The sequence below is a fragment of the Toxorhynchites rutilus genome, chromosome 1, assembly GCF_029784135.1.
Source record: "Toxorhynchites rutilus septentrionalis strain SRP chromosome 1, ASM2978413v1, whole genome shotgun sequence".
Classification (NCBI taxonomy): Eukaryota; Metazoa; Arthropoda; class Insecta; order Diptera; family Culicidae; genus Toxorhynchites; species Toxorhynchites rutilus.
Genome location: NC_073744.1, coordinates 87,002,992 through 87,029,775, shown reverse-complemented (window position 1 = coordinate 87,029,775; position 26,784 = coordinate 87,002,992). Strand labels below are relative to the sequence as shown.

General features: G+C 38.5%; 1 protein-coding gene across 6 annotated transcripts; it reads right to left on the bottom strand.

The window, feature by feature from the left end:
- Positions 1-1,185: 1,185 nt before the first annotated feature.
- Positions 1,186-26,522, bottom strand: LOC129776172 (uncharacterized). Of its 6 annotated transcripts, none has more exons than XM_055781662.1 (5): positions 26,101-26,522; positions 13,442-13,727; positions 10,776-10,932; positions 9,433-9,842; positions 1,411-1,534 (listed from the first exon to the last, which is right to left on the bottom strand). In XM_055781662.1, exons 3-5 carry the CDS (start codon positions 10,782-10,784, stop codon positions 1,432-1,434), a joined length of 522 nt encoding a protein of 173 aa, XP_055637637.1. In that variant the 5' UTR covers positions 10,785-10,932; positions 13,442-13,727; positions 26,101-26,522; the 3' UTR covers positions 1,411-1,431. The 6 variants fall into 6 exon arrangements, with proteins under 6 accessions (XP_055637622.1, XP_055637637.1, XP_055637647.1 ...); XM_055781672.1 differs by having other exon boundaries at positions 13,561-13,727; XM_055781690.1 differs by lacking the exon at positions 13,442-13,727 and having other exon boundaries at positions 26,071-26,522.
- Between the last annotated feature and the right edge of the window lie 262 nt (positions 26,523-26,784).

Here is a 26,784-nt window from a genome sequence, read left to right as displayed (position 1 = left end):
GGAAGGAGAGTACACATCAAACTTCTTCAGATTCCTACCATAGTTCACTGTGATGAAGGATCAGGTGATTTCGATCGAACTCAAAAAGGAAAAGATAGGATCTATGCAGATCACAAGCGACGAGATCGTAGAAGTGACACCGAGGAGTGAGAACAGTTATTAGTCAAACGGTTCAGAAAAGAAATAAGATTAGCAATGATCTTAGGAATATATTGTAGCGCGACGATTTGGGGCTTATGTGACATAGCGATATCTGAAAACTGGCAGATCTATAACCAGTGAATTAATCGATCAGCGCTAGTGCACCTACACCAAGACTTTTGGTAAAGGATGTATTACGTCAGGTTTCCGAGAACAAGTGACAATTGATCATTTAAGGATATGCAGAGGACAATCAATCATGCGGTGGAAAGCAGCAGTTGAAACGTAGTAACAATGAGCCCAGCATATTACAGAACCATCTGTCGCACTGAAATTTGAGATAAAACGGGATTGTGGTGTCATGCCCCTCATCGAAAGCGATGGGATTGCACAGCTCCATGAAAGGAATAACGTCGAACGGGATGGCAACACAGAGAGGAAGATAGAATAAGTACGTGAAGCGTAGAGGTGGAAAATATTGAGTGTGGTGAAACGCAGAATTAATTAGTTAAATCGTGTTTATTTTAAACTACCCTCGAAACCTACAAATACGAAAACCCAACAAGTCAGCCTGCGACCACAATTCGTATAGGCCAATCGCAATGTTATCCTGTATTCGTAAATTACTGGAGAAAATGATTCTTTTTCGTTTAGACAAATGGGTTGAAACGAACAATTTGATTGTCTAGCGTTGCTTTCGTCTGAAATTCAAATAGCATTTGCTCGTAAAGAACAAATGGCTTCGATCTTCCTTGATAACAAGGGGCTTTTGATTCTGTTTCTATTGACATATTATCAGATAAACTTCGTAATTGTGGACTCTCGCCAAATTTAATTAATTATTTGTATAATTTGCTGTCAGAAAAAACATGAGTTTTGCTAATGGAAATTTGACAGTCTCTCGACTAAGCTATAAGGGTCTTCCACAAGATTCATGTTGTAGGAATGAGCAACACGTCTACCTTCTCATTCTTATCTTGATGCATATCATCACTATAGCTTTCCCAGTGGGTGATTTCCAACCTCGCAGAAACAAAACAAAGCGCACAGAAGTAGCGCAGTGAACTTTTTCTTTCTCTTCCATTTCGTACGTTGTACAGTTAACACGCGAATTAAACCTTTTCTTAAACCAACGTATCACGTGTATTTTGTTACCGGCAAAATCCTTTTTCCGTGTCTATTCGGTGGAGTCCGCTTCGCGCAAAGTGGTTCTGCCCACACATGTTTGAGTCCCCTATTATTCAACTTTCATGTTAATGATATCGACAATTCCCTTTGGGTCATTGCACGCTACGACAACTTGCAGATGATGAAGTGGTTTCCGTCAGCGGATCTTCCTCTTCCTCTTTGGACAATTTGTCCACATGGGCTATCACGCTGGGTATCGAATTCTCTACGAAGAAAACAGAGATGATAGTATTTTCTAAAAAGTTGATGGGTCTGAGCCTAGGGGCACGGACGGGATCTTGACATAGGACTGTGATTGTGTATAGTAATTGCATTTAAATTGAGTTTTTCATTGTTCAAAATCTGTATTTTTTTCTCTTTTGATACATTAAATGGATGACCCGGAGAAACCGAAACCGGGTTAGATGATATAACGTGGTAGAATTCGGTACCGCATTCTGTTCAAAAATGTACACAAAATATCATTAAAGCCTTTCCCCCTTATTCTACGCGGCGAGTGACGTGAGATAGCAAAGTTCCTCGCTTCATTGTGGAAGCTACATTACTTTTCAACTTCTTTTTGATACCCGGGTCGATAACATACGAGGACGCGACTTCAAATCTCACCTAGTGACAAACTATAGCCACGCCATCCGCCTACGGGAATGCAGTCGCTTAAGACATCTCACCTCATTCGTCGCGCGGAATAAATGGGATTACTACCTCTTTCTTCTGGTTATTCAATCATGCAGAAGAAGACAAAGAGTCATCATGTATCATTTTTAAACACAAGTTTAAAAAGTTAAGACCAACATAAATGTCAAATCAATCTATGACTACAAAAATATATTATAGATAAAAATAGCATTATCTCCTTCGTTACCACGTTGTCCGGAACATTGTTTGTAATAACTTTATAGCCCTGTAAGGTCGTGACTACTTAAGCTATCATAATCTGATTTACGTGGGTATACCCTTTCGATCTTCTAAATCAGCAGCCATTCAAATTCATTTATTGCATTTTTACATAACCAAACAACATACTCGATATCATGACATCCTGGACCACAATTACACAAATTGTTAGTAGTTTGACCTACACGATAAAAACATGAATTGAGCACAAATTGATTGGACAACATACAATCTATATATATATATATATATATATATATATATATATATATATATATATATATATATATATATATATAAATGTTCTGTTCGTTTGTGTACGCGTCAAAAACTCGAAAAGTACGGAACCGATTGAGCTCAAAGTTGTACACAACATACAATCCACTTCAAGGAGTGTTGTTACGGCATAAAAAATTGGAAAATTGGAAGAAAAATGATTTTATATATGAAATTGTGTTTCGAAGTGATTAAAAATTTATCGATTTCCCTCACACATATTAATTGCTGAATAGCCGATCTTCATTAGAAGCTCAATTTCAGAAACGCACTCTGGTCATATATAGAATCTTTTGACGTAGGACTACGTCTAACCGGAAGATATAGGGGGTGAAATGGAAATCTAGGCACTGAACAAGTAGGAAAAAATGCAAGATTTAGAACGCTTATAACTCGAGCATTTCTCAATAGATCGCAAAGGTTTTTGCATCAATTGATAGGAAATATATCTACGCATCTATCATAACGAATAAAATTTCATTTTTCTTGAGATAAATAATTGAATAATTGTGAAATATCAAGCATTCTCAAAATTCACTATGTGCCCATTTTTGATTGGTCCATTTTGTGCTCCTCAAATCGTACCGACCAAAACGGGCAACCAGAGCAGCAGCGAAATAGAATGAAGCACGATTGGAAAGGAAAAAGAAAAAAATGAACGAAACATTGGTCGCAGTCTCACACATGCGTAATTCTCGAGCCAGCCAGTCAGCTTAAAAATCCCCGCTCCGCTGCCGTAACGATCATTCTCATTCAAACCGTTCACCACATCGGTTCGCATCACAACACATCAACAAACCAACCCAAGCACCCATGTCTGGACATGGTAAAGGAGGAAAAGTGAAGGGAAAGGCAAAATCCCGCTCGAACCGTGTTGATATGGAGTTCCCTGCAAGGGTAGCTAGGCCGAGCGCGTTAGTACCAGTGCACCAGTCCACCTAGCCGCCGTTATATAGTTTCGGCCGCCGAAGTGATCGAGTTGGCTGGTAAAGCTGCTCGCGACGATAAGAAAAACCGTATTCAGAACAGAACACATCAAGACAACAACAGGCAGTTGCAGCGAGTGGCGAGTGGCAAACGCAATCGCAAAACGGCAGCAGGTAGCAGAAGAAAAAAGTTTGTTCTTTTTACAATCTGCTTTGGTGGCAAATCCAGAACAAGGCGGCATCGAGGGCGTTCGAAATGGTTCTTTTTTCAAAACCACGAGTACTAAGTTTTCTAAATTGGAACCATTCCATAAAACAAGGCGCTTTTCAGGGCCATTAAACCTTCCAAAAAAGAGTTTAGGAAATAAAGTTCAATGCGTTCTAAAACATCCAAAATAATAATAAAACACAAATTGATGTTTTCATAATTTGTTTGCCAGGATCTGATGAGTATGTGAATTTGGCAGTAGTTCTGAGCTTATTGATAGTTGGGGACTTTTAAGATTATTCAATTTTCACCAACTCTTAAATTGTTTACAGATTGAAAGTACAGTAATTTACAATTAGTTCGACATTTAGCTAATTGGACGGACATGTAATGCGACTTATTTAGTTGGACATTTTTGTAAACATAGAGATCCAAATTATGACCCCACATTGAAAGTCGACACTGTACCACTGTCATCGCAAATGTTCAATTACAGGTTAAAATCGCCTCCAATGCGACACTGAGTGGCGCTTCGGTACGTTGCATTGAATGTAATTTACTGTAAAATATGTCACAAGCTGGATGGGAAGAAATTTTCCAACTGTGAAAGCTGAGGTGAGTGGCAAATGCAATCGCTAAACAGAAAGGTTTAGCCGAACAAGATGGGGATATCGAGTGACAACAAAACAATAAACTCTTTAGATTGAAGATAATTTTGTGATCCTGAAAAGGACCCTTTTTAGCCTGCATGTGAATCCAACGAGCGAACAAATCGTAATGAATGTATTTTTTTGCCATCGCTCCCTTTTAACGCTCATTCGTTCGTCTCGTTGGACTCGCGCCTCTGGCTGAGTCTGCCGATTTGTCTCTATCCTGTGAGTGTGTACCGCTAGAGTATAAAACACGCGGACCCCAAAAAATATCTTATTTTCTTTCAAACCGTAAACCCGTGTGGTTGTACGGCATCGGCATCGTGGACGTAACAAAGGAGGACAAGTTAAGGGAAAGGCAAAGTCTCACTCGAACCGTGCAGGTCTCCAGTTCTCTGTTGGTCGCATTCACTGATTGCTCTGCAAGGGTAACTAGGCTGAACGGATTGGTGCCGGAGCACCAGTATACCTAACAGCGATTATAGAGTTTCGGCTGTCGGAGTGCTCGAGTTGACTTGCAAAGCTGCTCACGACAATCAGAAAACCCGCCTCAAGAACAGAGCAGCTTCGTTTCGGCGCTCATCAAGGCAACAATTAGTTTCAGTGAGTGGCAAAGTGCTTCTCCGGTACGTCGCATTAAATGTAATTTACTGAACAATATGTCACAAGCTGGATACGAAGAAATTTTCCAACTGTGAAAGCTGTGGCGAGTGGCAAACGCAATAGCTAAACAGGAAGGTTTAACCGAACAAGATGGGAATATCGAGTGATAACAAAAACACAACACCAAAGGTTCTTTTCAACCCTCAACATATTCATAAAGAGTAAACAGTAAACTAATCCATTTTTCAGGTAGATAGGTAGGTATTCACGTAGGAGAAGAAAATAAAACAATATATTTAAAATATATATTCAACAAAAGCTGTCCCCTTTGTATAGTCCTACGTCACTCCGGTTATGTCCTCGACATTACCCACCCGTCTTTTTTATTCCAATATTTTATGCCATAACAACACTCCTTGAAATAGATTGAATATTGTGTCCAACTTTGAGCTCAATTGGTTCCATACTTTTCGAGTTTTTGACGCGTACACAAACGAACAGAACATTTATATATATATATATATATATATATATATATATATATATATATATATATATATATATATATATATATATATATATATATATATATATATAGAGATAGATGAGGGAAATCGATAAATTTTTAATCACTTCGGAACACAATTTCAGTTCATGATTTTGTCAAACACGTGGAAAAAAGATGTTTCCGTCGAATAGAACACTTATTCATTGCTGAATAGTCGATTTTCATTAGAAGCTCAATTTCAAAAACGCACTCTGGTCATATATAGAATCTTTTTTCTTCCGATTTTCCAATTTTTTATGCCGTACCAACACTCCTTGAAATAGGTTGAATATTGTGTCCAACTTTGAGCTCAATTGGTTCCATACTTTTCGAGTGTTTGACGCGTACACAAACGAACAGAACATTTATTTATATATATATATATATATATAGATATATATATATATATATATATATATATATATATATATATATATATATATATATATATATATATTATATTTCCGCTTCTCGGTGAGGACATCCAGCATATACTGATCCATCGTCCATCTGGGAGGTGCGTAGCAACTGCAGATAAAAATTCCATTGATCTTTGTGATCACGAGTTTTTGTGAGACTTCGAGACTACCTCCTGAATGGGATATCGGCCCATGACCTGGATGGTGGTCATTCTCATTGTCGTTACCGGGGGGGAACGCGATACGGCTCCGCGATAATTGCGACATAATATTTTGTTTCTGTTGTTGACTGCCACAACGGTGTTACAATTGTCTGTTGGTACACAGGGCAATTGAAGCCTCCCGTCGTATGGCCATTACTGTCCTCTTTTTCGCAGACATACCTTCGTTGCCCCTTGCAGTCACTGGCAAAGTGTTCCTTCATTTCGCATTTCCTGCACAGTTTGGATCTATCTGGTCCTAAGCAGCCTTTTGCCAGGGGGCCAGAGTTCAAACACTTGAAACATCGCTTCATTTGCTTGTCTTTTGCCCCCTGCCCTTTTGCCCTCTTTTCATTCTTTTTCTTTTTTCCACCATTTTCTCTTTTTTTCCCCTCTCTTTTTCCTCGTTCCTCTGTTTTTTCTTGTTTTATTTCGTAACCGTGCTCCAGTCGTTTCTCTTTTTATTGGTGCCGCTCTGGTCATCGCTGTCACCCAGCCCTTCGCTGTCTCCCTGGGCGACACTATCGCCTTGATCGTCGTTGTCGTGGTCATCCTTGCGTATTTGAGCATTTCTTCTTCTGCTGGTTAATCTTTTTGTTTTCTTTTGACGTAGGACTACGTCTTTCATTTCTATACCGGGGTGTAAAATCAAAGTTTCGAAAACGAAAGCGTTACGCCGGAGACCGAGATTTTGAGCGTTAATAGCTCCTAAACAACTGAACGAAATGGTATGATAAACACTTCATTCGAAAGATAAAATGTCTACGCGTTATATACTTGTTACTTTTTGATCCAAAAACTTGTTTCAATAGTCTTAAAATTGCTTTCAAAACAGGCTATTGAAATCACCAATCGGTATATAAGCGAGCGGCGCTCGGAAATCCACTCAGTTCTAATTGAACAGCGATTGGAGCATGTTGTCGCTGTTGCGGTGAAGCTCTTCGTTTATCATGAAAGGGCTGATGAACGGTGTCACCAAGAGCCTGTTTGTGCACCTTAGGCCAGACATGAATCCATCAGGAGGAGAGTGATGCCACAAACGGTTCCCCGGGAAGATCTCGAAGCAGCCGCTACACACACACACACACACACACACACACACACACATACACGCGCGGAATTCTTTCCGTTTGGATGCCATTCAGCATCGAGAAAGATCCGGAAAATAATCTGCCAGTTCCTTTGGGAATTTTCAAAATATATTCATGTGAAAGAGTTTAATTGAATGTTTTGAATCCATGTAACACTGTGACCAAATACATTTGGTTTTTTGGTTTTTCAATCAATCGCAATTAACAGGATAGCTTCAGAAGATTATTCTTCCCCATCAGTAGGATATTTCCGTATCCAATATTGTATGCGCCCGCAATCGATTATTGCTCAGTCGCCGAAAGTTCCGAGCTCAGAGAGTTCATTCCCCTCTAGTTTGCCTTCCAAATTGCCATCGTAAACCACGCCTTCTCTCGATTCAATCACGCACAAAAAGCATACTTAAGCGATATTCTGGTGGTGAGACGCATTCATTTTTCGTGAGGACATCGACAAGACAACATCGTTGCTGAGGATGCTGGACGGCGGAAGATCGAGATCTGCCCTGAAACGCGAGCAGTTTGTTTGAAACTGTGAGGGAGCACAGAGAAGCCGATCCTTCAGGAGAAGAGAAGGTGACCATCGAAGTAGCCGCTACACACACATACACGCACAGAATTCTTTCCGTTTGGATGCCATTCAGCATCGAGAAAGATCCGGAAAATAATATGCCAGTTCCTCTGGGAATTTAAAATTAAATTCATGTAAAAGAGTTTATTTTGATGTTTTCTGTCCATGTGACACTGTGATCAAATACATTTGGTTTTGTGATTTTTCAATCAATTGCCATTAACAGGATAGCTTCTGAAGATTATTATTCCCCAGCAGTAGGATATTTTCGTATCCAAAATTGGATGCATAAAACCTTGTACCTCCAACGTAACGCTCTCATTTTCGAAGTCCCCGAAATATTCATTTATTCATTCATTCAGAATGGATTCAGATTCAACTTCAAACAAAGGATCACTGAATCAACGATAGTCCTACGTCACCATTGCGGTTATATCATAGATATTACCCACTTTCTGTTTTTTACGAACGGTTTCGAAGAATCTTTGGCATCTCCTGTCCAGCTGCAGCTCTCTGCAACGCTTCCGTGAGTGCTTTCTTGGCGGTTTTCGTTCTTTCGACGAGTCCATCGTGCTCCTTCATAGCTCGTCTCAAGAGAGATCTTATATCCGACATCCTGGTCTAGATCTACTTATGCACGTTGGGTTTGTCCTGCACGAAGGTGTCAAATTCTCTGACCCTCGTTATGATCGTGTTCAGGATGATATCTCCAGTCAGCCCTTCTTCCTGGGTTAAACTACTGCTGGACTTTGGCAGGAACAAAGGGTTTATTCCCCGACTTTACTGGGTCTCAAGTATTCCTCCATTACTGCCACTAGAGCCTGGTGTTTCCACTCGGTTGAGTAGTGGCGATCGCAGCAGCTTTCTACTACTAGTGAACGCGTTGACTTGGTCACCTGTATCCATCGTACTGTTTCTTCGTTCTTCGCTGTTCTTGGTTGTCTCTATTTTGGTTGGGTCTCAACTCCGAGCCGCTATCTCCGCTCGTTGTACATAGTCACCTTTTTGTGATTCCATGGTTATCTATGCAAGCAGTGAGGCCATGCAGGGGGTGACACGGGCCTTCATGGAAACCGATTAGCCAGATCAGCGCAAGCCAGGAATGTGACATCAGAGCCTAGTACCCAGTGCCAAAGCCTAGACGAGCATCGAACGACCTCAACCTAATGCTCCCTCTTTACTAATTTCTCAAAAGAAATGATATCACTATTTGATTCCTTTCCTCCATCCTAGTCCTAAATCCTATTCTTGTCCAATCAATCTAGTGTTAGATTTAGTTATTATTAAATTGTTAATCTTAGTTATGTAGAAAATGAGTTATATTTTAAGGTGAAATTTTACTCTGTAAACGTTAAATAATAGGTAATTGAGTCTGATTAATAAACGTTTTTGGAAAACATAAATAATATTTTTGAGTTTCCATTCCAACTTTTGTAATTGAACAACTGTTTTTCAATTGGTATTATTGTTATTTTTTTTTTTTTTTTTATCTTCGCTTATTTTTCGTCGGCCTATTTCCGCCACTTTAGTGCCAATCACCGACAACAGGGAGGCGACTCCACCTGTTCCTACCTATCAGACTCAACAACTCATGAGCCGGGCCAACTTCTTTTACTTCCCCTCCGAAGGAATATTATTATTGTTATTGTTTTAATATATATTTCTATAGGCTTTCTCAAAGTGGAAAAAGAAGATTAATACATCAATCGATATTTGTTTACCTGACTTGTTGTTTAAATCTCGTCTTATATTTATCTTTTAGATTACGAGTAAAGTTCTTGTAGTCAGTTGATGTTTCTATCTTTTTACTGTACTCGAATATAACTTTTTCAAGAGCAGCTTGGGTGTCGGGATTCTCTTTAAGCTCATCCTCTAGATGTTCCTCCAGATCTTCAACGAATTCCTCCCATTCATCGGACTCAAAATCTATCTCTATATCTTGATATTGTTTCGCCTGGTTGACGATAGCAATATGCTTGTGCGTTCGTGATTCACTTGGAATGAATTTTTGAAACATTTCGACTGCTGCTTCGTCGCTTAGAAAACCGTGTATTTTCTTATAAAGAATTTCTTTGATTCGCTCTCTAGTCAATTTGTTGCAGCCGCAAATACATTTGATGCATTCCACTACCTGAAAAGATAAAGAGAAACTCGTTCAAAATGTAATGCTTCGTTTTATTTTCGGCGTTCTTGAGTCAGTAATGGATGTGTGCTTAAGGATTGTGTTAAATCAACTGAATTATGTAACTATATAACCTTCCGATCAAGTAGCTATACACAAATGTATGCTCACGCATTTTGCCATAGTCACGCTTTTTATTTCATTAATACATCAATCACGGCAAGTCTTCCAAAGGCTTCACTGTTTGTCTCCCATGCTGTTTCGCTACATCTGCTGCTAATGTGAGGGGTTTATACATTATTTTTTCGCTGTCATTATAAATGATTGGGTTTGAGTACATGGAACATTGCACTACCATAAAAAGAAACTATTGTGAAGATAGAAAATATGAAGATGAACACTGTCCGAATAGTCGATTACGATCAGGAATCATCACAGAGAACCACGTGGCTACGAATGGGTTTATTTACTGTCTACAACCGTCGAGACTGAAGTATCATTTATATTATGTTTGATGTTGAATGGTAAAATGTAAATAATAAGTAACAAGTGCTTTCGTTGATTTTTCATCGTTTTCGTTCACGGAATTTCCATTTATCTAATTTCTAGTGTTCTATTCAGACGATAAAAGAAAAGTGAAAATTTTGAAGTGCTAAATCGCTTGATAGGACAATAATTCATTCATTGAACCATTGAGACGAATGACTCAAAAGATTTAGAATAACCGATAACAAAGAAACAAAGAATGAAGAAAGCAAGAACGACTGAGGCAACTTTCCATGTTATGGGTTCCTCAAACAGGTAACAACGTTGAGGTTTCATCAATTGTAACGGGAAAATAGTAAATGGACACTAAATCGACATTATATAGTTTCTGATTAATATACTGATTAATATCACATACTTCACGCGAAATACTGTATGTTACGACAACAGACTTACTTTACTCATTGTTCCCTTGAATATGCCGATAGCGGGTGGGTGCGTCTTCCGAAAATTATGATTTCTTACTTTATCACGATCAACGTGCAACGGTTATAACCGTTTTTTTCGGAAACATATATACGCCTAGCCTTGTTTACTTGCAGCTCAAACAGACCTGAAAATAAATTTCATGTTAGGGTGGTAGAGAAACCGTGCGAATAAACTGTACAGATGAATGATAATCGTGGGAACTTTGTGCTCCCTTCTTTTTAATGTACTGATGAGGCATTGCGTTGTGTACATCACCTCAAATGAATGATAAATTTCAAGGTTGTTTTGTTAGAGCTGTTTTCGGTTGTTTTAAAACTGAGTCGGATGGAGCATAAGAAGACTAAGCTTTGCATTGAGTTGTGTTCGATTCATGAATTGAATTGTACATTCAATATGGATCCAATTTATCGTTGACAGTGACAATTCATGAGACAATAATATCATCAAAATTTTGAACTCTTCGATTTATCTCTAACAATAAAGATTCTAATGGATTCTAATCCCACCATTAATATTTTTCTCCATTTCTATAATCTGAAATAAACGTAATTTTTCAAAATGTGATCTTAAGATACGAAAAGATATAGAACATACGCATTCTAATCAATTTTTCTCATCAAATTACGCATCGAATTTATTTAGCTGCTGTACATAAACTTAAATTTATGTTCTAGTCCATTATTAGTGATAATTGTTAGGAAACCAGAAACAGAAGTTGTCGTTCCAGTAAACTAACAAAGGTGCAAACTCGAATTGGTACTTTTTCTGACCTTTTTTTAACTTCTTTTGAAAGGAGGAAAACATGTTTTCTTCTATTCAATAGTTTCTATTTAGAGGAAGTCACAGTTTCATTTGACAGCGAAAAGATATACTACCTGTTTCCAGAAAAATGGTTTTTGTTTCTCGAAAAATGTTTGTAGATTAACTAATTTATGAAAACTCACGCAAGGTGTTTATTAATTTCAGGATTCAATGCTGAAAGCTATTCTGATTTTACAAGTTTTATTTACATTATTGGCAATTTGGTTTTCAATACTGGTGTAATGGATCAGAATTTTTACTTGAATATCCTGAAGGAAATTTTGTAGCGAAGTGAAAACAAAATAGGTTTTTTTTACCATGACACTGACCCAAAGCACAAGGTACATACAGTTCGTACATGGTAATTTAACAATTGCTCAGAAGTTATTGACCATCCACCAAAATCTCCCGGCATAAATCCCATCGAAAAAGTATTAGAGCGTCTTGATAGAACATTTAAAAACATCAGATTTGTAACAAAAACGATCTCAAAAGCCATCTCGGTAGTTATAATGAACGAGGATTACTCTACTAGATATTAAATCTCTAATTGATTAACATTTTCAGAATCGAATTGGAGTTTTGGAAGTTTCTAATACTGCACGAATATGGGTTTTCATACATTAGCTAATTTAACGGGTGATTTTTTCGCTGTTTGTTTTTTCTGCGCACTGTTTTTGACCGATCACGCCTGATTCATGCCAGGTGTCCAAATTAAAGTTGTTTATATTTCAGTTATATTTCATTAGGAACGAATAAACATAACGGACAACGCTTACAAATCATTGAACTCTATTATAAAATCAAATTTATCTCTGTTAAAAATGTGTTTTTATTTTGTTTAATCGGGAAATCCGATTAGGCACATTTTTGGTTAAACGGAAACGTTAACGAGCAAAATTACCGTATTTGGTCCGATGGAAAGCTACAATCAATACAAGAGCTGCCAATGCATCCCGAAGGATGTACTGTTTGGTACTGTTTGTGGTCCAGAGGAATCATTGGTCCGTGCCTCTCAAATGATGAAGATGAGAACAACGTTTCTGTCAATGGTGATTGCTTTTGTGCAATGATTTTCAGCTTGTTATCGCAGAAAATACACGAACTAAATGTGTCAGACACGTGGTTTCAACATGACGGTACCTCATTCCACACAGCACACACGGACCTATTACGCAAATAATTTGCAGAACAGTTTTTCTCTCGTTTAGGACCAGTGAATTGGCCGCCTAGATCGTGATCCTAGCTTTGATGCCGTTGGACAATTTTTTAGGGGTTACGTCAAATATCTTGTTCACTGTAAATTAATGATAAACCGGGATCGATTCAAGCACTACACTCTATCCATCTTCTATAAGACCACCCTGAATATATTTCGTTGTAGCACAAACAGTTAGAATGTCAACAAGATATTTATATACATTGTTGAATGCTTAGAATAAAGTTTATTTAACATCAATTTCGATCAAAAGAGTTGTTTGTTTATTTATTGGGCTTATTTATGATATTTTCAACTGGCCAGTTTTTATAAGACCATTTCAAAATCCATAAGTATTATCAATGAAAAATTCAAAACAATCGATAGATTTACATGTCAATAATTGGTAACCTTGCCATTTCGGTTAATAACCTGGAAAATTCGTTTCGGCATACTGTTTTCCCAATACTGAAGAACGGATTTCTAGATATTTTCCCATGGTAAGTAAGGTAAGCATGTTTTGTATATTTTTTTTATTTCTTTTTAGGTTTTAGTATTCGATGCGGTTGAGCTAGAAAGGACCCTTGGATCGAGGAAGGTAAGAGAGGTAGGTTTTTCTTTGGTGGCTACTCACGCACTCGCACTCACGCCCGCGAACGGAAGTCAACCTCAGCGGTTCCAGCGACGGCTAGCGGGGGTCAAGCTCATCCAGTCCTCACCGTACTTTCCCCTCAAAACATCCGGTTGACTCACCCGTTGACGTGTGAAGCAACGATGACAATGGGGCTCGTTGACCACTGGCATTTCCTTGATCTGTGCGTACTCCATCGGACTAAGGCGAGAAGGGTTGAACGTCGCACGACCGTTGCGGTTCCCAGGAACGCGTCGTTTACCACCCTTATTTACTCTCGTACGGGACTCTTGAAAGACAAACAACTTCAAAAGTATCTATTCCGTTTTAAACATACGCTACGTTATCTAAGACGGTCCGGTAGCTAAGAAGGAGTCGATCTGTGACCAGCAGACGAGGTTTAGTACAGCTTTTGTTAGTTCTGCAGATTTTTTTCCTTGCTTCATCTAACAGGTAGGTATGGATAATAAAAGGGTAAGTATTTGTATAATTTTATTTAAACTTACAGATTAAATTCTCATTCCATTTAAAAAATTCTTTACTCAGATTTTTTTGACGTAGGACTACGTCTAACCGGAAGATATAGGGGGTGAAATGGAAATTTAGGCACTGAACAAGTAGGAAAAAATGCAAGATTTGGAACGCTTATAACTCGAGCATTTCTCAATAGATCGCAATGGTTTTGGCATCAATTGATAGGAAATATATCTACGCATCTATCATAATGAATAACATTTCATTTTTCTTGAGATAAATAATTGAATAATTGTGAAATATCAAGCATTGTCCAAATGCACTATGTGCCCATTTTTGATTGGTCCATTTTGTGCTCCTCAAATCGTACCGACCAAAACGGACAACCAGAGCAACAGCGAAATAGAATGAAGCACCATTGGAAAGGAAAAAGAAAAAAATGAACGAAACATTGGTCGCTGTCTCACACATGCGTAATTCTCGAGCCAGCCAGTCAGCTTAAAAATCCCCGCTCCGCTGCCGTAACGATCATTCTCATTCAAACCGTACACCACATCGGTTCGCATCAAAACACTTCAACAAACCAAACCAAGCAGCCATGTCTGGACATGGCAAAGGAGGAAAAGTGAAGGGAAAGGCAAACTCCCGCTCGAACCGTGTTGATCTGGAGTTCCCCGCAAGGGTAGCTAGGCCGAGCGCGTTAGTACCAGTGCACCAGTCCACCTAGCCGGCGTTATATAGTTTCGGCCGTCGAAGTGATCGAGTTGGCTGGTAAAGCTGCTCGCGACGATAAGAAAACCCGCATTCAGAACAGAACACATTCGGTTCGGTGGACATCAAGACAACAACAGGCAGTTGCAGCGAGTGGCAAACGCAATCGCAAAACGGCAGCTGGTAGCAGAAGAAAAAAGTTTGTTCTTTGGTGGCAAATCCAGAATAAGGCGGCATCGAGGGCGTTCGAAATGGTTTTTTTTTCAAAACCACGAGTACTAAGTTTTCTAAAATTCCATAAAACACGGCGCTTATCAGGGCCATTAAACCTTTCAAAAAAGAGTTTACGAAATACAGTTCAATGCTTTCTAAAATAATATCCAAAATAATAATAAAACACAAATTGATTTTTTCATAATTTGTTTGCCAGTATGTATATGATGAGTATGTGAATTTGGCAGTTGTTATGAGCTTATTTATGGTTGGGGACTTTCCCGATTATTCAATATTCATTAATTTTTAAATTGCTTCTAGATTGAAAGTACAGTAATTTACATTTAGCTCGACATTCAGCTAATTGGACGGACCTGTAATGCGACATATTTAGTTGGACATTTTTGTAAACATAAAGTTCGAGGTCCAAATTATGACCCCACATCGAAAGTCGACACTGTACCACTGTCATCGCAAATGTTCAATTACAGGTTAAAATCGCCTCCAATGCGACACTGAGTGGTGTTTCGGCACGTCGCATTAAATGTAATTTACTGTACAACATGTCACAAGCTGGATGGGAAGAAATTTTCCAACTGTGAAGCTGTGACGAGTGGCAAACGCAATCGCTAAACAGGAAGGTTTAGCCGAACAAGATGGGGATATCGAGTGATAACAAAACAATAAACTCTTTAGATTAAAGATAATTATGTGATCCTGAAAAGGACCCTTTTTAGCCTGCATGTGAATCCAACGAGCGAACAAATCGTAATGAATGTATTTGTTGTTGTTTCTTTGTTTTTAAGAGGCTTTAAACTTTGCAGTTCATTCGCCTCTATGAATGTATTTTTTGCCATCGCTGCCTTTTAACGCTCTTTCGTTCGTCTCGTTGGGCTCGCCCCTTTGGCTTAGTCTGCCGATTTGTCTCTATCCTGTGAGTGTGTACCGCTAGAGTACAAAAGGCGCGGATCCGCTGAAAAATATATCATTCTCTTTCAAACCGTAAATAAGTGTGGTTGTGTGGCATCGTTTCACATCACATCGCATCAACGGATTGGTGCCGGAGCACCAGTATACCTAATAGCGGTTATAGAATTTCGGCCGCCGGAGTGCTCGAGTTGGCTTGCAAAGCTGCTCACAACAATAAAAAACATGAAGTGGGTTATATCTATGGTATAACCGCAAGGGTGACGTAGGACTATCGTTGATTTAGAGATCATTTGTATGAAGTTGAATCTGAATGAATGAATATTTGGAGAACTTCGAAAACGAGAGCGTTACGTTGGAGGCACAAGGTTTTATGCATCCAATATTGGATACGGAAATATCCTACTGATGGGGAAGAATAATCTTCAGAAGCTATCCTGTTGATTGCGATTGATTGAAAAACCACAAAACCTAATGTATTTGGTCACAGTGTAACATGGATAGAAAACATTCAATTAAACTCTTTCACATGAATATATTTTGAAAATTCCCAAAGGAACTGGCAGATTATTTTCAGTAACGATTAGATATTTCCACATTTTCCTCGATACTGGAAGCCCACCAGTGGTTAATGCCAACTCGATAACCACCTGTTAATAGCACTTGATTGAAACATATTTGGCCACAGTGTAACATGGATAGAAAACATTCAATTAAACTCTTTCACATGAATATATTTTGAAAATTCCCAAAGGAACTGGCAGATTATTTTCCAGCAATGATTAGATCTTTCCGGAACTTTCTAGATGCTGAATGGCATCCTAACGGAAAGAGTTCTGCGCGTGTATGTGTCGATCCTTCGCCGTCCACCTCCTCCAGCACGTTAGGCAACGATGTTGTCTTGTCGATGTCCTCACGAAAAATGAATGTGTTTCACCACCAGAATATCGCTTAAGTATGCTTTTTGTGTGTGATTGAATCGAGAGAAGGTGTGGTTTACGATGGCAATTTGGAAGGCAAACTAGAGGGGAATGAACTCTCTGAGCTCGGAACTTTCGGCGACTGAGCAATAATCGATTGCGGGCGCATACAATATTGGATACGGAAATATCCTACTGATGGGGAAGAATAATCTTCTGAAGCTATCCTGTTAATTGCGATTGATTGAAAAACCACAAAACCAAATGTATTTGGTCACAGTGTTACATGGATAGAAAACATTCAATTAAACTCTTTCACATGAATATATTTTGAAAATTCCCAAAGGAACTGGCAGATTATTTTCAGTAACGATTAGATATTTCCACATTTTCCTCGATACTGGAAGCCCACCAGTGGTTAATGCCAACTCGATAACCACCTGTTAATAGCACTTGATTGAAACATATTTGGTCACAGTGTTACATGGATAGAAAACATTCAATTAAACTCTTTCACATGAATATATTTTGAAAATTCCCAGAGGAACTGGCAGATTATTCTCAGTAACGATTAGATATTTCCACATTTTCCTCGATACTGGAAGCCCACCAGTGGTTAATGCCAACTCGATAACCACCTGTTAATAGCCGCGCGTGTATGTGTGTGTAGCGATGTCTTCCCTGGGAACCGTTTGTGGCATCACTCTCCTCCTGATAGATTCCCTTCTGGCCTAGGGTGCACAAACAGGCTCTTGGTGACACCGTTCATCCGCGCTTTCATGATAAATAAAGAGCTTCACCGCAACAGCGACAACATGCTCCAATCGCTGTTCAATTAGAACTGAGTGGATTTCCGAGCGCCGCTCGCTTATATACCGATTGGTGATTTCAATAGCCTGTTTTGAAAGCAATTTTAAGACTATTGAAACAAGTTTTTGGATCAAAAAGTAACAAGTATATAACGCGTAGACATTTTATCTTTCGAATGAAGTGTTTATCATACCATTTCGTTCAGTTGTTTAGGAGCTATTAACGCTCAAAATCTCGGTCTCCGGCGTAACGCTTTCGTTTTCGAAACTTTGATTTTACACCCCGGTATAGAAATGAAAGACGTAGTCCTACGTCAAAAAAACCGCAAAACCGAACAGAACAGATCACATTCGGTTCGGTGGCAACAACTAGTTTCAGCGAGTGGCAAACGCAATCGCAAAACGGAAGCAGGTAGAAGAAGGAAAAAGTTTGTTTATACAGACTGCTTTGGTGGCAAAACCAGCCACCGTAAAACACGGCGCTTTTCAGGGCCATTAAACCTTTCAAAGAAGAGTTATTGAAAGTTTTTCACAATACCAATGCATTCTAAAGAGACATAATATGACATATAATATAAACTAATTTATTTTGTTTATCTTGTTCTTGAACTTATTGGTGGTTGGGGTCTTTTAAATTGATCATTCAGTTTTCACAAACCCATGCATGGTTTCCGAATTAAAAATGGCTTCAAATTACAACACATTGTATGCAGGATGGCATTTACGAATTTTCTCGGTAGCAAGAACTGCTTTCTTTGGTTGATAACTGATGTTGAAAAATGAATGACGTTACATCTGCATTGTATAGAAAAATAACTAAGGAGCAACATGATGAGCTATGTATTTCCTTATTCTTCTTTCTTTGTTTTTAAGAGGCTTTGAACTTTGCAGTTCATTCGCCTCTATGTATTTCCTGCTGCTCTGTTTTGATTCTAAAGGGCTTTAATCCGAAGGTCATTCGTCCATGTATTTACTGTTGGTTATTCAGAACGCTTATAGCTCGTTTATTTCTCGACAGATCGTAGAGTTCGTCTCCAAAACCTCAGTTCTTTTTCATTTTTATTTACTTTGTTTGCGGAAACTACAAATCTTACAATTCATTCGTCTCCGAAACACGGAAACAGTTTAAGGTACGGTAATGTGCTCAATAGTGAAATATATGATAGTGAATGAGCTGATGACCACCTATGCATCCCTTATCACAGCCATCATTTTGATTGTACGATATGTGCATACGTCGAAAGATGCCCGGCGTTGAACATTTAATAAGTACAAAGCCTTCGGAAAAAAATCAAGAATTAACTATAAGACAGCGAGAAAAAATTGAGAAAGTTTGTAAAAAAAAACGCAAAAACACAACACCAAAGGTTCTTTTCAGAACCCCCAACATGTTCATGAAGAGTAAACAGTAAACTAATCCATTTTTCAGGTAGATAGGTAGGTATTCACGTAGCAGAAGAAAATAAAACAATATATTTAAAATATATATTTAGCAAAAGCTGTCCCCTTTGTATAGTCCTACGTCACTCCGGTTATGTCCCCGACATTACCCACCCGTCTTTTTTGTTTCGGTTTCGCTAGCGAACCGTAACAATTGCTACCAACGATTATATTTTTAATCGTATTATAAACTTAATAAATTATCGCTTCTAGCTATATGTGGTGTATTGAAGTTTGCGTTGATTACATGTCTAGTTATCACGGCCCGTCAAAGAGTTAAGGCGAATTTTCCACCAGAAAAAAATCGTCCGCTCTAAATATGAGCAGATAGTAATCACTTTGTGTTCGGTTCGAACAATGAGAAACTCCAGATCTCTGGAGGTTTTGTACTATCGATGTCTGTGTCCTGGATCAGTGTCGATTTCATTGCAATTCAGCAACGTTTCGTGGATTCGTCCTATGAGTTTCTTTTTTGGTCTTACTTTTTCAGTATCGCGCTTTTTTTGTATTTTGGATTCGAGTCCAAACGGGCTTTAGACAAATATTTAGCTCCTGGACAACCGAACCTCACGGTCGCACAATTTGGTACGATTTTCGAGGGCGGTCTGATAAGTACTTAGCCTCATCGCCCGATGGTGTCAGTATCGCAAGAGAGATTACTATCGTGTAGTACATTCTTGTAAACGGAAAATTTCAGCTGTTTTGTGTGGAAGCGGGCGTGTCCGCGGATTTTAGAAAAATGGAAAAAGAGCAATATCGGGCGATGATTCGATTCTTGCTTTTGGATGGGAAACCGTGCAGCGAAATCAAAGAGCGTTAGTAGGCATCTCAAAAGACCGCGTGGGTCATATTCTGCGTGAAATTTTGGGCATGAGAAAGCTGTTGGCGCGATGGGTGTCGTGTTTGCTCCGGGCAACAAGCGCAACCGTGAGACCACTTCAGAGCAGTGTTTGACGCTGTTTAATCGCAATCCGAAGGAATTTCTGCGTCGTTTCGTGACCGTCGACGAAACATGGATCCACTGGTACACACCAGAGACCAAGGAACAGTCGAAACAGTGGATTTAACCCGGCGAACGTGCTCCGAAGAAGGCGAAGACTATCTTATTGGCCGGAAAGGTGATGGCCACCGTTTTCTGGGATTCACAAGGTGTGATCTACATCGTCTACCTGGAGAAAAACAAAACGGTCACAGGGCTCTACCATGTCGAATTATTGGGCCGATTCGACGCCGAATTGCAGAAAAAACGGCCCCATTTGGCGAAGAAAAAAGTGCTCTTCCACCATGACAACACACCGGCTCACACCTCCACCGTCGTCGAGGCCAAATTAGTCGAATTGCACTACGAACCACTGCCCCATCCACCGTATTCTCCAGATTTGACCCCGTGCAACTTTTTATTGTTTCCAAACTTGAAAAAGTCACTCGCCGGGCAGAAATTTGAGTCAAATGAGGAAGTCATCGCCGCCACGGAGGCCTACTTTGCAGACCTCGAAAAAACGCATTTTTCAGAAGGATTAAAGAAGTTGGAGCATCTCTGACTCAAGTGTATCGAGCTAAAAGGAGACTATGTTGAGAAATAAATCGCCACTTTTCCAAAATTTTTGTTTTTTTGTAGGCTAAGTACTTATCGGACTGCCCTCGTACATCATTTGTTACGTTACGTTGGTGAGATTATACGTCTCCGCTAATTGGTTACGTGAAGTATGCGGTCAAATGGTTAACGTAACACATAATCATGTCGAGGGTTCGAGTTCGATTCTCGCTCCGACCGGGGGACAAAGAAATTTGTTTCGACTTTCACTGTGGTCACCAGAGTTACCAACCCTTCAGTTTTTCCTGGATATTGCTATTTTTTTCAAACATGCCAGCGAAACAGCTAAAGGCAAAAATTCACCAGTTTGTTTGAATTTTTACAGTTTTGTCCAGCTTTTTTTATTTATTCGTTATGTTGAAATTTTTTACTCCCCAAAACTGGACACACTTCATGTTAATAACTTGATTGAGGTTATCAAAACTGAGTAGAAAACGCTCTACGGGACTGTGGAGATGGACTACCATACAAGCAGAATTTTTCAGGATATTCTGCTGACGGAACTCCCGACTGGTCTCGAGAAGGAGCATTCTAAGGAGCAAATCTAAGGAAAGACAGCCCCAACTTGTTTACACTAGAATGTGTTTGCCATAGTATGACCCTGTGTGCATCATATGTATGTAACCAGATGCCTGATAGAATCGAGCAGCTATGTAATTTCTTTAACTATCTAAGGAAATTTACTTCTATCTATCTGTAGTCCGTTACGAAACTGTAAGTTTGCTGAATTTAAAACTCTCTAAGAGTTGCAACCCTTTAAAATGCTGCAATCGTTAGTCACGCGGTGGCTTTCATTGAAAAGTGATGTCAAACGTACAGGGTTTTCCAACTTTAAACTCCGAAAGTAAATTGAAATAAAACACACTTAGAATTCGAATTTCGATGTAACTTTTATTTCAAATTAAAGTTTGGTTTATGCCATTATGTGTGAAATACAACATCATTCAAATGTCCACCTAGGGCTTCCTCGCACACCTTGATCCGGAACAGGTAATGACTTTTCGGCACATATGGGGCGGTATCTCGGTCATAACTTCACGAATGTTGTCTTTCAAATGTTCAAGAGTTTGCGGAGAGTTGGCATAGACACGGTCTTTCGCATAACCCCACAAAAAAAGTCTAGCGGGTTCAAATCGCAGAATCTGGACTGCCAATTGGCATCACCAAAACGCGAAATTATGCGTACCCCAAATTTCGTTCGCAATATGGCCATGTTCGGTCGTGTTGTGTGGCACGTGGCGCCGTCCTGCTGAAACCACATGTCATCCGTATCCATATCTTCAATTTGTGGCAAAAAAAAAATCGGTTAACATGCGGCCATAGCCATTCACAGTTACCGTCTCGCCATCCTCATTTTCAAAGAAATACGGCCCGATGACTCCACCAGACCATAATGCGCACCAAACAGTGACTTTTGGCGGATGCAATGGCCTCTCAACAATCACGTGTGGATTTTCTGAGCCCCATATACGGAAATTTTGGGTGTTCACATAGCCATCGAGCTCGAAATGTGCCTCATCGCTGAAGAAAATTTGATGCGAAAATTCAGCATTTTGCTGCTGTTGTTCGTTCACCCAATCGACGTATGCCCGACGCATTCCATGGTCACCACGCTCTAATTTTTTTGTACCAGTATACCTGTATATTGGAACAACAAAAACCGCTCTGTATTCATTTTGGATTTATTTTGAAGGTTAATCAAGTAGATCTATGACGGTTTAAAGGAATCTCCGGCGGTTATTTATTTAATCTTCTTGTCTTATGCTCTAAGCACGGCAACCAACAATATGAACAGATTATTTCAAAATGAAAGTTGGGAGCTAATTGCTTAATTGCAAAGTAAATGTATTCGAGTATTTCAAGATTATTCGGGAAAATTTTGGATAACTTTTTTAAAGTTCACTATATGAAAAATTTAATCCATCTGAACAACGTACAGTTCGGTCAGGAGAGTTATGTCAGCTTGGATAATGTTTATTCAAGTCCTGCGACTAAAATGTTGATCAATGAATATTATGTATGTAAAAATTTCACACGACGCCGTAGCTGAATTCAAGACCAATTCGATAAATTTTGACATTACACTCTGCAATCATGTTCTGAAACGTTTCAATTTCAAAGATCATTTGATCACCATCGTCATCAACAGTTAATCCAACTAATACCATAGAAAGATTTTTACAAATTCTTCCAAATGTTTTCGATCGGTAATGAATTAAGAGTATTTGGAATTTGTATTTTATAGGCTGTAAATAAGAGCAAGAAATTGTTTTTTCTTTCATACCCTCCTCTGACCCCCACACCAGAAGGCTCAGACAAAGAGCCATTTAAGAATTTAATTGTAAATAAAAGTGAAATCCCAGCGGAACTTAGTTCCTTTGAAGGGATTTACTATAAAAAAAATATTTAAAAAATGGAAAAACTAAACGATTTTAAAGTAAACCATTTATGCGTCTATCGACTACATTGAACTAAACAATAAAAGACAAATTGCCTAAATGTTTAGGTAGTTGACACTATTAATTCATATTCATACACATTCCTGATCATACAGTGTTTCAGCTTATACTTTAAACTCTAATATTTGTGACGGCTTTCAAGTCATTAAGAAGTGCGTTATACTTTAATGGACCAGAATTCATGATACGTTTGAGATCCAAGTTTGTGTATGCTCTGTTTCTCAGTAAATCACCAACCAGTTCGGTGATAGCAGTTATTGTTCCATAACCTTCCTGGAAATAGTACTGATACTTGTACATTACATTGTTGGCACTTGAAAAGTTAACAAGACGGATGGTTCGAAGTTGTTTTAAGATTTTTATAGTGGCAGACAACGTTGAAATTGATCGGTAGTTCGAAGGGTCGATCGGTTCCAGGTTTAAAAACTACCAAAACATTAGCGATTTTAATAGCATTAGAATAAACACCAGTTGTGATTATTTTATTGAAGATTTTAGGATTAATCTCAGAGAACCGGCCCATGTTTGTTTTAATCAGGTCTGTTGGAAAGTTGGCATTACCCTTGCTTTTCTTAACGTGAGTTCGCTTATCAAGGTGCTGACTTCGCTCACAGTAGCAGGTCTCAGAAAAATAGAGTTCCTAACAGAATTTCGAGCCTTATACGATCTACAATGGTTATTTTCAATTCTTATTTACTCGTTCCATTATTCAAAACGAGAGATGAGATAATAGGGAGGTGATCGCTGATATCACTGAAAATGGAGTGATTCTGTAGATTCGCGGCAAAGTTAATCGGTCAGATGAAATGATTTAGAATATTATTGCTTGCTGGACGGGTAGGGATAGGATTCTAAGAGATTCGTGTACTTGATTAAAAAGTTATTATTTTCAAATTGATTGGGGCACTATGATCACCAACAATAAGGAGCGGTTCCGATAAAGTTGCAGTAGATAACCACCCTTCTAAGGTATTCTGAAATTCATGATAATCGAATGAAGGTGGACGATACACACCAATAACTTCATAGACGTGACTTTGACATTTTATTTCAAGACGGATATAGTGTAATTCATTAACCATTTGATTATCTATCAATTTGTACTCTAATGAATTTTTGACATAAACTGCTAAACCTCTAGATGGATTATCCCGGCATGAAAAAAATGTATGAAATCCTAGAATATTGTAAATGTGATTATTCTTCGATAACGTCGATAACTATTTTGCACTCGTACATGAAATAAGCAATTTGATATTTTTTTTTCATGAATATTAATCTCTCTCACATTTCACTGAACTATATTTAAGGTTTTTGAGCCAATAAGATCACATTTTTTATTGAAATCATCCAGATTATCGTGATATTTATTTATAATCATGTTTGATGAAGAATCCATTACCATTTCAATAAATTCTTTCTATTGAGGTAAAATTTGATCACTGAAAAATATGACAATAGTTTCAGAAAAATTATTACAACAAAACAGGTAAACCCCATACGAGGACTTCTAGTTACCAAAAGTTACATGCATACATGCATAAAGTAAATTCAGGATTAGTTAGATTGACACAGGAAAATTTAAAATGCTATTTATTGATACTGTCACTACGATATAGTTATTTTGATTGCTAGTATGAACAAAATTAGGAAAAAATCGACTTTTCCAGCTTTTTGCAGTTTTTTTCGAGTTTTCCTAGCTACATATTTAAAAAAATGGTTGGCATCTCTGGTGGTCACGTGTGTTCTAGAGTTAGCCTCTCAGAGTACATTCAAGGGGTATTATTTGGCATGAGTAATCTGAACTTAAGTATTAATAAAAATGACGCAAGTTAATACCTATGTTGAGACGCAGAAGCTCCTCTGAGAACGTTAGTGCCATTCAAAACACTGAAAAGTCCTTGGCTGACCAGAGCGTAGTGTATCTTTGATATAAACATTATCGAAACGGAATCGACGAAATCAAATTTACGCATAATTGACTATTGCAATATGAAGGTTATAAACGCTATTAAAATTTTAAACCACCTAATGTTTTCACTGCAAAATCGAAGTAAAATTTAAAGTCTACGTTAAAATGAAAAAAACATCCGTTACAATATTGGCGATTATGAGGGAATACATCTAGTCATAAGGAACCGTACTTTTTGTGTTCACAATGATCTTACACGCATCTGAAGTGACGTAGTCGGCATAATCATGCAATGAGTACCATGGAATGATCCACCCCCTTTTTTGAAAAATTGATTGAGATCCCAATCATCTTCTAACATGTTGATGATTTTCGCCCATTATAGCACCAGAATTGTTTAATTTATCAATTAACAGGAAAATTGTCATTTGCATAATGATGCCACACAAAACACCCATGCTGGATGAGATACTCGTACACTAGCGTAACGAAGTAGCTGTTTTACAAAGTAGCAAACAAAATAATGCGGGTGAACTTTTTTGGAAACAAAATTAGCTAACGATATTTTCATGTGTATATAATAATTAAAATGAATTGATTGTGAAGAATATTAATATTCGCATATTAACTGTATCGAAATTGAATGGTGTTACAATGATCTGGGTCGAAATGATCTTCTATTGAAATTTGGCGAATGGGAGAAACGTGCTATGGTGAATTTTAAAATTCATATGGAGTATCAGTTGAGCACCTCACGACCGCAGAACACACCTATAACATACAATACTGCTATGTATCCCCTATAAATTTCGTAAGAATGGCCCTGAAGCATTGTTTCCGTCTTCTTAGTCACGAGGATGATTAGTTTCACACCTGCTCTTCTGTCGACTGTGGTAATGAAATTGTAACGCTTTTCCTCCAAGTTTCAATTAGGTACTTGCCGCGAATGAGTTGGACTCAGAAAAATAAACACAGCGAGACCGCTCCAGTTTGCACACATTTCCGACGTATTGATTTACTTTTTATGAACTGAGCAGTTGGTATATTTATATACTCCAATAGCGACGGAAAACAGACGCTAAGAAAAGCACATGGAAAATGAAAACCAGTACATCAAAAGAAGAAACAAACAAACGAATTTTCATTCTCAACAGAGAATTGGACTCTCCTTACACTCAACACATCACACTTTGAAATACGTACTGTGTAAATAATAACGACGAGTCTTATCTCTAGGCCTGATAACTGATGAGCACTTTGAAATGGTTTTTCAATGACTGTCAGCTGTTTGCGTGAAAAATTATTCATCAACGTATTCCGCATGCATCGATATTATCGATCCACAAATTGAGTGTTTCACAGAGATTTCACTATTATCACTAAACGTGACACGACGGAATAAATATGAGCAGTTTGATCCATTAAAAATGTAAATAATTCGGCCACCGCTGCTACTCTGCACCATGGTAGAATGTATATTTAGATCATATGTCACGTAACCGAGAAAAACACTCCGGATAAACCGTTCATGCAGATCCACGCGAAGCCCAGACGATTCGATTCTTCGCGACGTCAGATACCAACTCAACCGACGGAGAAAAGGCACGAGCGAACGGCTGCGAATGTGAAATGAAACTGAAAGCAATAGAGGAGAAGAGTAAAGTAATTTCAGGTACATGCGCAATTTGAAGCGCACAAGGGGGGCACGAAATTCGATAGAATAGCCAAAAAACCGAATAGTTCCTCCTATACATTTTTTGTATGCTTACATTAACTACATTATAAGTGAAGCCAGTTAACTACGGAACGCCTGCATCAGAAACATTGTCTGCACGAAATGAACATTTTATAAAAGAAAAATACGACTATAAAAAATATTGAACTCTG